The 13505-nt window shown below is 31.5% G+C and overlaps 5 protein-coding genes across 5 annotated transcripts; 2 read left to right on the top strand and 3 right to left on the bottom strand.

Moving 5' to 3' along the window:
* Positions 1 to 177: 177 nt before the first annotated feature.
* DFA_06550 (uncharacterized protein) lies at positions 178 to 1233 on the bottom strand (the record flags this gene model as incomplete). Its single annotated transcript, XM_004362194.1, has 1 exon — positions 178 to 1233. The coding sequence occupies one exon, from the start codon at positions 1231 to 1233 to the stop codon at positions 178 to 180; it is 1056 nt and encodes a 351-aa protein (XP_004362251.1).
* Positions 1234 to 1446: 213 nt separating this feature from the next.
* DFA_06549 (uncharacterized protein) lies at positions 1447 to 4761 on the top strand (the record flags this gene model as incomplete). The annotated part of the gene is made up of 7 exons (XM_004362193.1): positions 1447 to 2784; positions 3003 to 3274; positions 3602 to 3862; positions 4086 to 4240; positions 4302 to 4376; positions 4566 to 4622; positions 4721 to 4761. 7 exons carry the CDS (start codon positions 1447 to 1449, stop codon positions 4759 to 4761), a joined length of 2199 nt encoding a protein of 732 aa, XP_004362250.1.
* An 895-nt stretch (positions 4762 to 5656) lies between these two features.
* DFA_06548 (uncharacterized protein) lies at positions 5657 to 8220 on the top strand (the record flags this gene model as incomplete). Its single annotated transcript, XM_004362192.1, has 4 exons — positions 5657 to 5726; positions 5835 to 6394; positions 6475 to 6597; positions 6658 to 8220. The coding sequence occupies 4 exons, from the start codon at positions 5657 to 5659 to the stop codon at positions 8218 to 8220; spliced, it is 2316 nt and encodes a 771-aa protein (XP_004362249.1).
* A 164-nt stretch (positions 8221 to 8384) lies between these two features.
* On the bottom strand, positions 8385 to 9701 carry DFA_06547 (putative transmembrane protein; the record flags this gene model as incomplete). The annotated part of the gene is made up of 3 exons (XM_004362191.1): positions 8385 to 9041; positions 9121 to 9417; positions 9483 to 9701. The coding sequence occupies 3 exons, from the start codon at positions 9699 to 9701 to the stop codon at positions 8385 to 8387; spliced, it is 1173 nt and encodes a 390-aa protein (XP_004362248.1).
* A 202-nt stretch (positions 9702 to 9903) lies between these two features.
* gxcHH (pleckstrin domain-containing protein) lies at positions 9904 to 13119 on the bottom strand (the record flags this gene model as incomplete). Its single annotated transcript, XM_004362190.1, has 5 exons — positions 9904 to 11274; positions 11350 to 11514; positions 11580 to 11675; positions 11748 to 12203; positions 12316 to 13119. The coding sequence occupies 5 exons, from the start codon at positions 13117 to 13119 to the stop codon at positions 9904 to 9906; spliced, it is 2892 nt and encodes a 963-aa protein (XP_004362247.1).
* Between the last annotated feature and the right edge of the window lie 386 nt (positions 13120 to 13505).

The raw sequence follows: 13505 nt of genomic DNA, 5'->3' as shown, positions 1-13505 counted from the left end.
AATTATAGGCAAAATTAATAATATTAATTAATAATAATAATGAATAATTATTGATTTAAAAATAATAATATTAATAATAATAATAATAATAATAGTATCTTTTCTTTTTTTTTACACAATTAATTAAATAATAAATAATTTTTTTATTGTTACAAATCAACTATTAAATTTTCAAATCTATTCATTTGAATGACTAAATAAACCAGGAATAGTTGTAATGGTTGGTAATATAGATGGATGATTTTTAAAGATATAATCTAAAATGTACATTTGATAATCTGATTGAAGAGATTTCATTGATTCTATCAAGGTTGCTGTAAAGAGGTCGATATAGTGTTGTGGTAGAGAGGTGGTTGGACATTTATCTAAAAAGTAGGTTGCCGCTTCAATTGCTCCAATGTGAGCAGTCATTTTAAGCATATACACTCTTTCAAAATTGGATAAAGGACGATTAGTGTCTGTTATCCACTTGTCAATCAGATCGGGCTTGCCACCACCTCTGACAATGTATTCCAAGCATGCATGAGACATATTTTCATCCAATCGGAAATATTTAATGTATCGATCCAACAATCCAAAAATGATATCGAAATGATTAAATCTAGCAGCATCTCTAATAATAGAAGATATCTTACTTTGAAATCTACTAAATTTAGGATCTGTCAAATTTTCTTCTTGTGGTCCAATACTATGAACACATTTAGTATTAATGGTGTTACGTGACGATCGAGGAGGAGGAGGAAGTGATGATAGATAATTTATATATCTTTTTGCAATATTATGAGTTTCTGGTAATACTGCAACTAATATTGGAAATGATGTATCTTGACTGAATATCTTATCCAAGCCTACATAGTCAATGATAGAGTTTTGAAACTGTTCATCATCTAGTTTAAACAATTGAATGTAAAATAGATCATTTGGTTTAAAGGTGAGTCTTTTTGGTTGAGCAATATCTCCTCCATATTTGCGTATGTGTTCTTGTTGTTCTTGTAGCGCTCGTTTTAATTGGTACCGGAGTAGTCCGGTAAGACCATTATTTGCAAGCATTCTCCCGATATCCTTGATTTCATCGTGTTTGAGGTATACATATCGTTTGCGATAATTGTACAAGTAGGCAGAGTACATGAATGGTTTGTCATCCTTTTCAAGTCCACCTTTCTGAACCTCTGACACTATTAATCTGAATAGATATCTATTATTAAATACTTGTCTAAATAATTGTGTATCCATAATGTATTATAATATAAACTATATAATAAATATACTATACATCAACAAAATAATTAATCATCCTTGGGTTGTTCTTCATCAGATTATGACTTGTTTCTTTGTCTCACTTTGTTATCTAAACTTATTCTCAAATGCAATTTAAATTAATTTTTATTATTTTTATTTAGTAGCTAATATTAGTTGAAAGGGTGTGAACTTCTGCGGATTATTATCATGTTCAAACAAAAAGGAAAAGGAGAAGTAGTTGTTGTTGTACCATATATTTTACAATTTCAAGTTATCTATTTATTATGTACACATAGAGAACACTATAAACAAAATATATTATATATTAGAGATGTATTTAATATTGGTAGTGTATCAAAGGCATGGAGGGCTTTGGTCAAAAGATTTGTAGAGGAAGCTCATCGTCCTCTTAGAATAGACCCAGCATTTCAATACTTTGAAGATTATATTCAACATATTTCGAATCCGCTGTGTCTCTATAGTACTGTTAAAATCATTGGTCACCAAGGTTACAGTCATACATCTGACAACACGATTGCAGAGAGAAATGAATTGTTTGTACTCGATAAAGGCAACAAACATCGGTTAGGCTTGTTGCTAAGAGATGTGTACATGATAGATCTAACGAGTAGACCTACCACATCAATATCAATCATTATGACCAATGTGATAAATCAGATGACCCTTCCAAATCTAAAGGAATTGTTTGTTTCGGCAAACCATTATCAACCAAAGTACATTAAAGAAGAAGGTATTCACTTTGAACCGGTAGAAGAGCCAAGAGGTGAATCGCCGAGATCACCAATACTTTTACCAATCGATGTATTGAAAAGGATAGAAAGAGTAACTTTGTTAAAGAGCTCTGGTCGACACAATTTCCAACCGAATTGGTTTAGTGGTCTAACAACATTGGATTGCAGTCCTACTGTCTTGGAATTTCTTCCACCAACCATCACTTCTCTCGGATTTTTCTCAGACTATAACTATTCAGTTCCTTTCCGAAAGATACCGACACTCAACTCTATTCGGGTACTGTCACTATCCAATAGCCTCGTAGCAGACAATTACCAAGAGTTTTTAGAGTTTATCGAAAAAAATAATAGTACCCTCCAACATGCAGACTACCCAATTCCAGTCAACCAAGCCACTCTACCATATCTTGCAAAGACAAAGTTACAATCAATTCGAATAGATATTGATAACACTGAATTGATTGGTCACATAGAGTTACCATCAACAGTCGAATCTCTATCGATTGATATTTTTATTAACATTGGTCAAATATCATATAGAAAATTGGACTGTTTAGTGGCTAATGGTTTAAAGTCACTCAAAATCACAGGTAAAACTTATTCAAGTGCATTGTTGTCAAGCCATTTAATACCAATCATTTCAAAATTAAAATCACTTCAACAATTGGAATTACGTGATCCATATGGATTCGCGGTGGACGATATCCTTTTAGAGGCAATGTCTCAAAGTCAATCATTACAAAAATTAGTGTCAAGCCGTCCCAAAAAGACAACCCATTCAAAGTTACCATTAGTATCTACAATATTCTCTGATAGAATAGAATATTTAAATACAAATAATATCTATTTGGATATTGAAAAGTATTTAAATTATAAATATATTGCTCCTAAAAATAAATAAATATTAAAACAAAAAAATATTATGAATATTGTTGAACATCATTTAAATGAGGGGTTTTGCAAAAAGACTTGAATATTTAATACAACTGATCATTTTAAATTATATTATAGATTAATGATTTTTCACAAGTTTGTTATCTTGTTGTTATTAAAATTAAATTAAATAATGTTTCAACTTTTAAAAAAAAGAATATTGGAACAACTGTACCATATATAGTACAATTTCCAATCATCAATCTATTATGTACACATAGAAAACACTACAAACAATATCAATTAAATATTAAAGATGTATTTAATATTGGTAGTGTATCAAAGTCATGGAGAGATTTGGTTAAAAGATTCGTAGAGGAATCTCATCGTCCTCTTACATTAAACCCATTGTTTCATTGCTTTCAAGATTATATTCAACATACTTCTAATCCACTGGGTCTCTACGGTACCGTTAAAACTATCATTGGTTATCAAGGTTTTCCAGACCAAACCAAACTATACTTTTACCAACCGATTCATTGGAAAGGATTGAAAGAATATCTTCATTTGACTCTGATATAAGTACTTTAAGTAGTCGTTTTAGTGGTCTTACGACATTGAATGCATTCTGTACTCTTGGGGTTCCCGTGATTCCACCAACCCTCTCTTCTCTTGTACTGGAGAAGCATACGGAACCATCACCGGGTCAACCCATTCCAAATTACCTTGTTTACTAGTCTTTTTGTCCAAATCATTTCAACAAGATCACAATCATCACTCAAACAATTGGAATTACATGGATATCATGGTTTTGAAAAGATTGATCCGATCTTGGAAGCAGTGTCTCAAAGTCAATCCCTACAAAAATTTGTGTATGGTCGTGTCAAAAAGCTAATCCATGCAAAGCTACCATTAGTATCCTCAATGTTACCAAATACAGATAAAGTAGAATTTTTAAATACAAATAATATTTATATCAATATTAAAAAGTTTAAAAAGTTTAAATAAATAAAGAATTTTGAAATATTTTTTTCAATGTAATGATGAAGTAAATAACAAGATGTTTCAATTTTTAAAAAGAATTACAAAAAAAGGAGCTACTACAACAGTTGTTGTTGTGCCATATATTATTCAACTCGGAATCATCAATCTATTATGTACACATAGAGAACACTATAAACAAAATATATTATATATTAAAGATGTATTTAATTTAGCTAGTGTATCAAAGGCATGGAGGGCTTTGGTTAAAAGATTTGTAGAGGAAGCTCATCTTCCTCTTACAATAAACCCATCAGTTCAGTGCTTTGAAGATTATATTCAACATACTTCTAATCCACTGTGTCTCTACGGTACTGTTAAAGTCATTTGTCAAGGTTATCAAAAAGACAATGTCCAGAAGATTGGAGAGAAATTCAACGTTTCTACTTGATAAAGAAAACAGAAATCGAGTAGACTTGTTGTTAAGAGATGTGCATACTTTAGATCTCACTGGTGATGCATTGGGTCTTGGTATTATAGACAAGATAGTGAGGAACCTTCCAAATCTAAAGGAATTGGTGTTTCCATCATACTATGGCTTTAATTTCAAGTACATTGAAGAGTCGCAAGGTGTCTACTTTATCCCAAACGGGCCATACCAATCTTTTCTTTTACCAATGGATGTATTGAACAGGATTGAAAGAGTTATTTCTTTTGAAGTGGATCTAAACAATTTAGGTAGTTGGTGTAGTGGTCTTACAACATTGAAAGCATGTAGTATTCAAGAATTTCCCGTGATTCCACCAAACGTCACTTCTCTAGTACTGTACCAACATTTTAGACAACCACTCGATCACCCCTTTCCATTTAACAAGATACCAACACCCAACTCGATTCAGGTGCTGACTATATCTAATAACCCCACAACAACACGCAACGACCAAGAGTTTGTAGAGTTTATGGAAAAAAGTCCAACTATTACTCATTTATACTACCCAATTCAAGTCAACCAAATCACTCTGCCATATCTTTCAAAGACAAGGTTACAATCACTTCAACTAGTTCTTCAACAAGACAATGAACAGTTAACTGGCCCCATAGAGTTGCCATCAACTGTTACATCTTTATCGATAATAGTTTCACTCGACCAACTATCATATCGAATCATAGAGTCGATGATCATTCCTCTTGTTGGTTTAAAGTCTTTAAAAATTCATCATTTGGGGAGCCCCGACCAAAGTACCTTGATAACGAGTCTATTAGTCCAAATCATTTCAACAAGATCAAAATCATCACTCCAACAATTGGAATTATGTGTTGCTTTTGATCTGGAAAAGATTCATAAAATCTTGGAGGCAGTGTCTCAAAGCCAATCACTACAAAAATTTATTTATAGTGGTTTGAAAAGGTTTATCACTCATTCAAAGTTGCCGCTCGTAGTATCCTCAATACAAATAAATAAAATAGAATATTTAAATACTAATAATATTCATATTAATATTAAAAAATATTTAAACTATAAATATATTGCTCCCAAAAAAAATAATTAAATAAATAAATAATATACCGTTGTATCCTCACTCTATACATACTATATAGATTATTTAAATACAAATAATATAAAAATTTTAAAAGGTTGTAAAAGTTATAGTATTTTTATACTTATTGTTGTTCACCTTTAAAAAAAAATAATAAATAAAAAATTAAAAAAAATTAATTTGGAGGTGGTGACAAAGGGGAGACTCATCATGGTGAAAAAGAGGGTCTGCATCATTCATTCTTTGTTCAACAAACAAACAAACAAACAAACAATGAGTAGCAACGATATATCATTAGATTACTCTCAATCTAATGGATCTTCATTTGGTGCAAGTGAAAAAAGTAATCAAATGATATATATATGATACAACTATTTACTCATATTCAAATTTCTTTGTACCTCTTTCTTTCTCTTTCTTTCTTTCTATTATTATTTCTTTCTATTATTAGAATCAATTGAACATTATTTATTATCAAAAGGATTAAAACAAAATGCAGTATTATTTAGTGGAGTATTTACAGATTTAAAGAAAAAGAAACTATGGGATATCAATTCAAAGCAAAAAGAGGAAGAACAATTGTTGGTAGTTACATTGTATCGTATCTATGTATTCTCTAGTACCGGTGGCAAGGTGATTAGTGATGGTCATCTATTGGATCTCGTCGAATATGTACCTGCTAGCGATGTTGCTACACTCAAGTTTAGACAATACGTAGTCACCTTTGGTAGTGTTGCTGCCAAGGTTGACGAGTTGGCAATGGCCATCAAAAAGATGTTCTCTATCAACTTTCCAGGTATGCAACAAGGTGGTGAATTGCCAAAGGATATTGGTCCTTGTGGAGGCTTCTCACGTACCTATCGTTGTGTATCCGACTATTACGGTGTACCACCACGTGATGACATTTGTTGGGAAATTGATAACCTTTTCGAAGCAAATAATATTAAAGATTTAAATCTTTCTGATTGGCCTGAGCCTCCTTCCCCTGCTCAAGGTAAATCAATGATTGAAGTATGTAGATAAATATATAGATAGATAGATAGAAAAATAATTAAAGTAAACTAAACTATTTATTTAATTTTTTAATTTAGGCACTTAAATATAATAAATGGTTTGAATCAATTATTATATTTAATAATCCAAGTTGTAAAATTAGTAATGATGGTATTTTAAGTTTAAATGGTATTTTACAAACAAATAATAAAATTACAAAGGTAAGAGAAAGAAAAAAAGAAAAAGAAATAATTTTAATTTACTTATTATTTTTTGTTTAGTTAATTTTACAAAATATAAACGCAAGAGAGAGTTGGATGACACCAGAAACATGGATGACAATGGCAATGAATAATTATTTACATACAATTGATTTATCAAATAATGCAATTGAGGATCGTGGAGCACAGTCATTGTGTAATGATTGGTTGGCAACGATTGGACACGAGATTCAATATTTAAATATTTCAAAGTGTCAAATTGGAAAGACTGGTCTCTCGTTGATATTCAAGACCATGCGTCAAAACAAATGGATCTTAAAGAATATCAAATTCTTGTCAGTGTCTGGCAACAAGATGGAGGATAGCGGTGTCGATTTGGTTCCATTCCTCGCAGAGGCACAATCACTCAAACAATTTGAAATGGCCGATTGTAATGTAAAGTGGTCTAGTCTTCGTCCAAGCTCTTCGATTCAAAGATCAAAGGAAACTAGAATGATTACCAAACTCGACCTTTCCTCCAACAAGTTGGTGCAAACCAAGTCATCGTCATCGGGTGGAAGCAAGGTTATTGACGCATCAACACAACAAGATGCCAATGATCTTGCGTCATTCCTTCAATTGATTGCTCCTAATCTTGCAGACGTTAATCTTTCATCGACAATGTTGCCACCACAATTCATCGTTCCAGTTTTGAGTGCTGCATCCAACTTGGTTCGTTTGGATCTGTCTGATTGCGATCTTGGAGAAGAGGGTATTATTCAATTGGTCGATACGCTCTGTCAAACCACTTTACCCAAGCTCAAACATCTCTTTATCAACCGAAACATCACAACCTCTCCATCGACCGACATTCTCTCGCAGACACTGTCCAACACGCTCTCTTTGGCTGGTCGTGTAGTTAACCGTACCATCCCATCGGCTTCCAACACCACACATGCTGCCAATGCCGTCAAAGCACTCGTTCAACTCATCCAACCATCGTCATTTGCGTTGTGTCCACTTGAGACACTGCACTTTGCCGGCTCAAACAACGGACGTCTCCGTGCCGATATTATCCCATTGGCACAAGCACTCCTCCGTAACGACACCATCATGGAGTTGGATATTGCCGGTCACCACGCTGGTGACGACCTCGCCATCACCTTGGGACGTGCTATCCAAGTCAACCGCACCCTCAAAACATTATACTGGGATGAAAACCTCACCACTACAGTCGGTCTTGAATACTTTTCAATTGGGTTCCGTCGTAACCAATCACTCCAACACATGCCACTACCAGTACTTGATATCGGTGAACTCTTAAAACTACCCGAAAACTCACCTGCTATGCAGTCCATCAAAGAGCGTCTCAAACTTGTCGACACTACCACCACTGTTCAAGAACGTGTCACTCAACTGGCATCAGAGATTCAATCACAAATCATCAACAATAATCTTAGAAAGATGAAAGATGCCATCAACAAGGCAATGATTAGAAAGAGAACTGAAAATGCAATTTCACAATCAATGAAGCAAGCCTCTGCTACTACCTCTCCACTTCAAACAACAACTCCATCTACTCCTTCAACCCCCTCAACTAATATGACATCAAATCCTGATGAATTGGTTGAAGAAACTCTCTAAAAAAGAAAGAGAGAGAAAGAAAGTAAGAGAAAGAGAAAATACAACAACAACCCACCTTGCTAAATTAATAATAATAATATAATATAATATATAATCCTTTTTTTATACGCGCATAATTATTTATCTATTTATCTGTACATTTTATTTATTTAATTATTTAATTTTTAATTTGTTTTAGGACTCATTTTCATTAACATATAAGTTCCCATGAAAACTAAAATGACTACAATGATAATGATACAATAATTCAATGTATCACTTGATGATTCCTTGAGATAGGTTTTGAGTCTATCATTTTGTTCTCCAATTTTACTGTGATTGTTTGTCAGTATCGATGACAATTCATCGATTTTATGGTTATCACCAGTTAGTTTGGTTGACATTCTTTCACTATACTCTTTGAGGTATTTGGAAGATGAAACCATTTCATCGGTATAATCTGTTTGTAATTGTTTTTGTCTAAGTGTAACATCTTTAAACGATGAATCTACATCGTCTTCTGCTTGTTCATCAAACAATCCATCACCGCCACCACCATGCTTCTCACCCAACAATTGTTTCAATTCTTCATTTCTATTTTTAAATGTATTTCTAAAATGCAGACTTGGTGAAGCTATCGATGGCAGCATTGACGAAGTGGCCAATGAAGATGGTAATGAATGAGAGTTTGGTTGATCGTTTTGTAGTAGAATATCAGTCTTTTTCTTTTCCTCTTTGTTTTTAGTCTTTAGTACTGCATGTACTTCATTCATTTTTTGTGCATGTGGTATATAACTTGATTGTAATCTAATCATTGATAATTTGTTTGATATTGGTGATTCCTTAAAAAGAAAAGAATATTAGAATCAAAAGTCGACTTTAGAGACAACCAACAACAACTGAATAGAGTAGTCGACTTACCAATTTTCCTTGATTAATTAAACCAAATAATACATTAACCTTTCTAGTATATTCATTCAATACTTCTTTAGTTGGTATTTGATATGGTTTGATATTATTTACATTGTCGGCAGGTGCGATGGAAGATAGTTTTAATGGTGAAGACTCTGTTGTTGGTGTTCCTTTACCACTACCTCCACCCTTTGTCACATGTCTAAATATTGAAGGAGATGATACATTATCTTTACCTTGTCCAATAGAATAATTCTCTATCAATTCTTTAATTTGTCTTAATTTAGTAAATAATACAGGAACATACTAAATAATACAAAGATTAATAAAAGTATGAGATGATGATTATGACTATATATATGTATATATACCTTTTCTACAGTAATGATATCCTTGTTATTTGAATCGGTTGATATTAGTTTCTCACATGATTGTATGAGTCTATTTAAATTGATATCTAACTTTTTAATCTCTTCAACTATATTCTTGTTATCATCAGATGATGATGAGGTTGACAGAGTCGACGACGAAGTATTTCTATTACTATTACTATTACTAGTACGATAGTTATCTGTTGAATGTATACTCATTCTTGAGATAGATTTACTATAATGATTTTTAATATATGATTCAAACCTTTTAAGGTCGTTTTTTGGTTGTGATTTTCATTGGATGATGACTCACCAATAATTAAATTAATTATTATTATTTGGTTATCTTATGACTGGATGATCATAGATCTGTCAGTTAATAATTGCCAGTATATCAAAAAAGAATACTATAGAGATTTATTTAAACCAAAGAACTAGTTGAAATGGTTGATGATAATGGAGATGAAAAAGCATTGGGAGGAGACATATTGTTTGAAGAGGAAGATAATGAAGAATCAAAATCCAAAATCATTCTCCATGTTCCATGTAACGTGTTGTACCATTTCATAAGATTGATAACAAGGAACCGAGGTTGTTGACTGGCTGGATCGTTGGGATTTGGATGAGCTCTCTTTACCCATTCATTGTAAGCTCCAATGTTTTCTTTTCCTTGGACTATTACATCTTGAAGTTGTTTGGTTAGATTCTCTTCTCTCATTAATTCAACCGATCGTCGTTTTAGTCCAACAATCTTGTTTAGGATGGTCGAAATATTTGCAAGTGTTTGGTTCATGTTTGCCGATTGAATATGTTTGATATACTCTGAAAATACAGATTGAAGTGAATCTAGTGGTGAAAATAATTGTTGGTACAAATCATTCAATTGAGCGATAATATCTATCAATTCTCTAATTGATTTGTTTTGGTATGATGGTAATGGTGGTGATGATGATGAAGATTGTTGTAATAATGATATAGTTGAAAATGTTGTTGACAAATTACTCGTTCTACCAAATGATTGTTGTTGTTGTAATGGTGGACTAGTATTACCAATACTATTTGCAAGTAAAGAAGAAGAAGAAGAAGAAAAAGAGGAAACTTGTTGGGTTGTCAATGAAGAAGCAAGTAAAGTATTATTATTTGGAGGTGAGGATGAATTTCTAGATGTTCTTTCAATGACTATTGGACCCTGTTGTTGTTGTTGTTGTAATTGATCTCTTGATTCTCTTTCAATAATACGAGTTGATAATCTATTTGGATTGGGAACAGTTCCAGACATTGATCCGTCGATCATTGTACTCAATCTTGAATGACTTTCACGTACCAACATTTGGTCACCTGCATCTTCTGCTTCCTCCTTTCTGAGTGTAGAGTGGTTACGATCAATTTCCTTGACAATACCCTTGATCAACTCGATCCATTCCAATTGTTCAATTGCATTTTTAGTGTAGAAATAAAGATGTTCTCTTCCCAACACAGCAAACCCATAGGATATGGATTTAAGAGTCTGATCGGACGATCCATTTTGAACCATACCACTTGCATCTTTGTATTTGAGAGAATGTTGTGGTTGTTCAGTTGGTAAAACAATACAACTGGCTAGTTTGAGATGTGTAGCAATCGAGTATCGAGGCGATGTATCAAACAATGTTCCACTCATTATATTTGGTCTCTTTTTACACAACAATAATGAATCATTAAATAGGAATAATACACGTTCTTTTAATACTCCTCTCTTTTCAAACATTATTATTCCATCTTTTAAATGTCTTCTATATGGTTGAACTAATTCCTAAAATTAAAATAAAAATAAAAAATTAAAATAAAAAATCTAAATTATTATTATTATTAAAATATTTTTACTTACAATATTTGTTTGAATTAATGAAGCTTGAATTTGAATCATTTTTTCCAAACCTTCTGCATTTCTTTTACTTTCATTGATTGATGATGCTACATCTTGAACTGCTCTAAGTGCTTTGGTAATTAAATCAAAATCTTTATGAATTGTTGGTGTATTTTTTAATAATTCCTAAAATTAAAATATATTAATAAAATGAAGAATGGTAGGATACCTCTATCGATTTCTTTAATTACCATTAATAATAATTTATATCTTGGGATTCTTTGTACTGGTTGAATTTGAAGATCAAGGAAATCTTTATTTTTTAATTGTACATTATTTTTACAGTCCTAAAATAATAAAATAATAATTAATTTAAATGATTGGCTGAATTATTAATTATTATTATTATTTATACATACTTTAAAAAAGAATTGATTTACTTTTGAATCTCTTTTTTTACAATCGTTTAATGTATTGATAGCATTGTTGAAATTGTTGATATATTGAATGTACAGTTTGAGGTAGGGAATGAGTGGTTGAAAACTATCGGCAATAGTGGATTGATGATGATCCCAATTCTTCCATTTCTTTTCCAGCGATTCCAAGAGTTCTTGATGAATTCCTTGAAGTGATGAACAATTTGAAAAGATGCTACTAATTTCAGATTGTGACAAGAGATCCTTTCGAATGGTTTGAAGAGGTGCCAAAAATTGATTCATAATGATATTTAAACTATTGACATAGGTTCTTTCAGTCTCTATAATCTCCAATACACATTTGTTTCTTCTTTCAATTCTCTTTTTCATTTCTTGATATCTCCTCTTTTGTAACCATCCTCTAACAACTGATTGAATTAATGTTATTTTATTATGCATCTATAAATAAAATAAAAAAGTTAAAATGATAAAAATAAATAAATAAATAAATAAATAAATAAATAAATAAATAAATAAATAAATAAATATATAATTATCAATCTTTACATACATTAATTTCTTTTTTCCTTTGAGAGATTTGAGTTTCCAAAGCAGTAATGGAAGCATTACCAGAACCAAATAATTTAAGTTTAGATGCTTCCAATCTTTCACGTTCACGACCAATGATTTCATTCTTGAATTGAGCATCAAAGTTGTGTTGATCGAGTATTGGAATCATCTCTTCCAAGTAGTCATTGAATAATAGATCCAACATTTGAGTTTTCTTTTTCAATAGACCATCTATTGCCTTTTGATAACTTGTCTTTTTCTCTTCCCATTTCAATACATCTTGTAATAGTTGTGGTGATACCTTGTAATATAATTTCTCTTTTTTACCACTATAATAATAATGTTCAGGTTCCTCTAATTCTGGTTCTGGTTCAATATATTGTTCGTTATTATTATTATTATTATTATTATTACTAATATCATCATTACTACTACTATAATCAGATACTGGTGATTGTATCAAAGTAAATATTGATGGTTTTGTTAATGCAGATGGTATTGGTGGTGTAGTTGTTTGTTTAAATCCACTTGGTGTACTAATTTCAAGTTGTGCTGATGAAAAGGAGGAAGAGGAAGAATCACCATTTGAAGAAGTATTAATCTTCTTAGAAGATGATTTTAATTTCTTCTTTTCCTCTTTTTCCTTCTTTTCTCTTTCCTTTTCTCTTTCTTTAAGTTCTTTCTTTTCTTGTTTACTAATAATATTATTATCAGCTGATGATGATACATCCAGAGATGAAGATGATTTCTTTTTCAGTTTATTGAATCTTTCAATGTCGACATCTAAATCATCGTCATCTTTCATCTTTTAGGTTGATTGTTGGTTGTTTACTATTAGTACTACTTATATCTATCTATCTACCCAACAAATAATAATAATAATATGGTCTATCTGTAAGTCACGCTGACACCAAAACCAAACTAAATTAAAATCCTCAAATTCAAAGGAGAAATGTGTGGTTATAATATTAAAAATTATCTATTTTTCTTTTTTACTTACTTTCAAGTTTCAAACTGTCTCAGGTGATAAACTAGTTTTTATTAATATAACCATCTTTACATTTTTAAAATCATAGTAAAAGATAGTAGATTAAATTTTAGTATTATTATTTATGATGATCGAAATAATCTGGTAGTTTAGACCTATGATCATTCATTGTTGATTTAAATTCTCTCACTTTTTGTTTTTAA

The sequence above is a fragment of the Cavenderia fasciculata genome, assembly GCF_000203815.1.
Source record: "Cavenderia fasciculata unplaced genomic scaffold Scf_Dfasci-G-p-12c09.r1-3, whole genome shotgun sequence".
NCBI lineage: Eukaryota > Evosea > Eumycetozoa > Acytosteliales > Cavenderiaceae > Cavenderia > Cavenderia fasciculata.
This window is presented reverse-complemented; position numbering and strand designations above follow the sequence as displayed.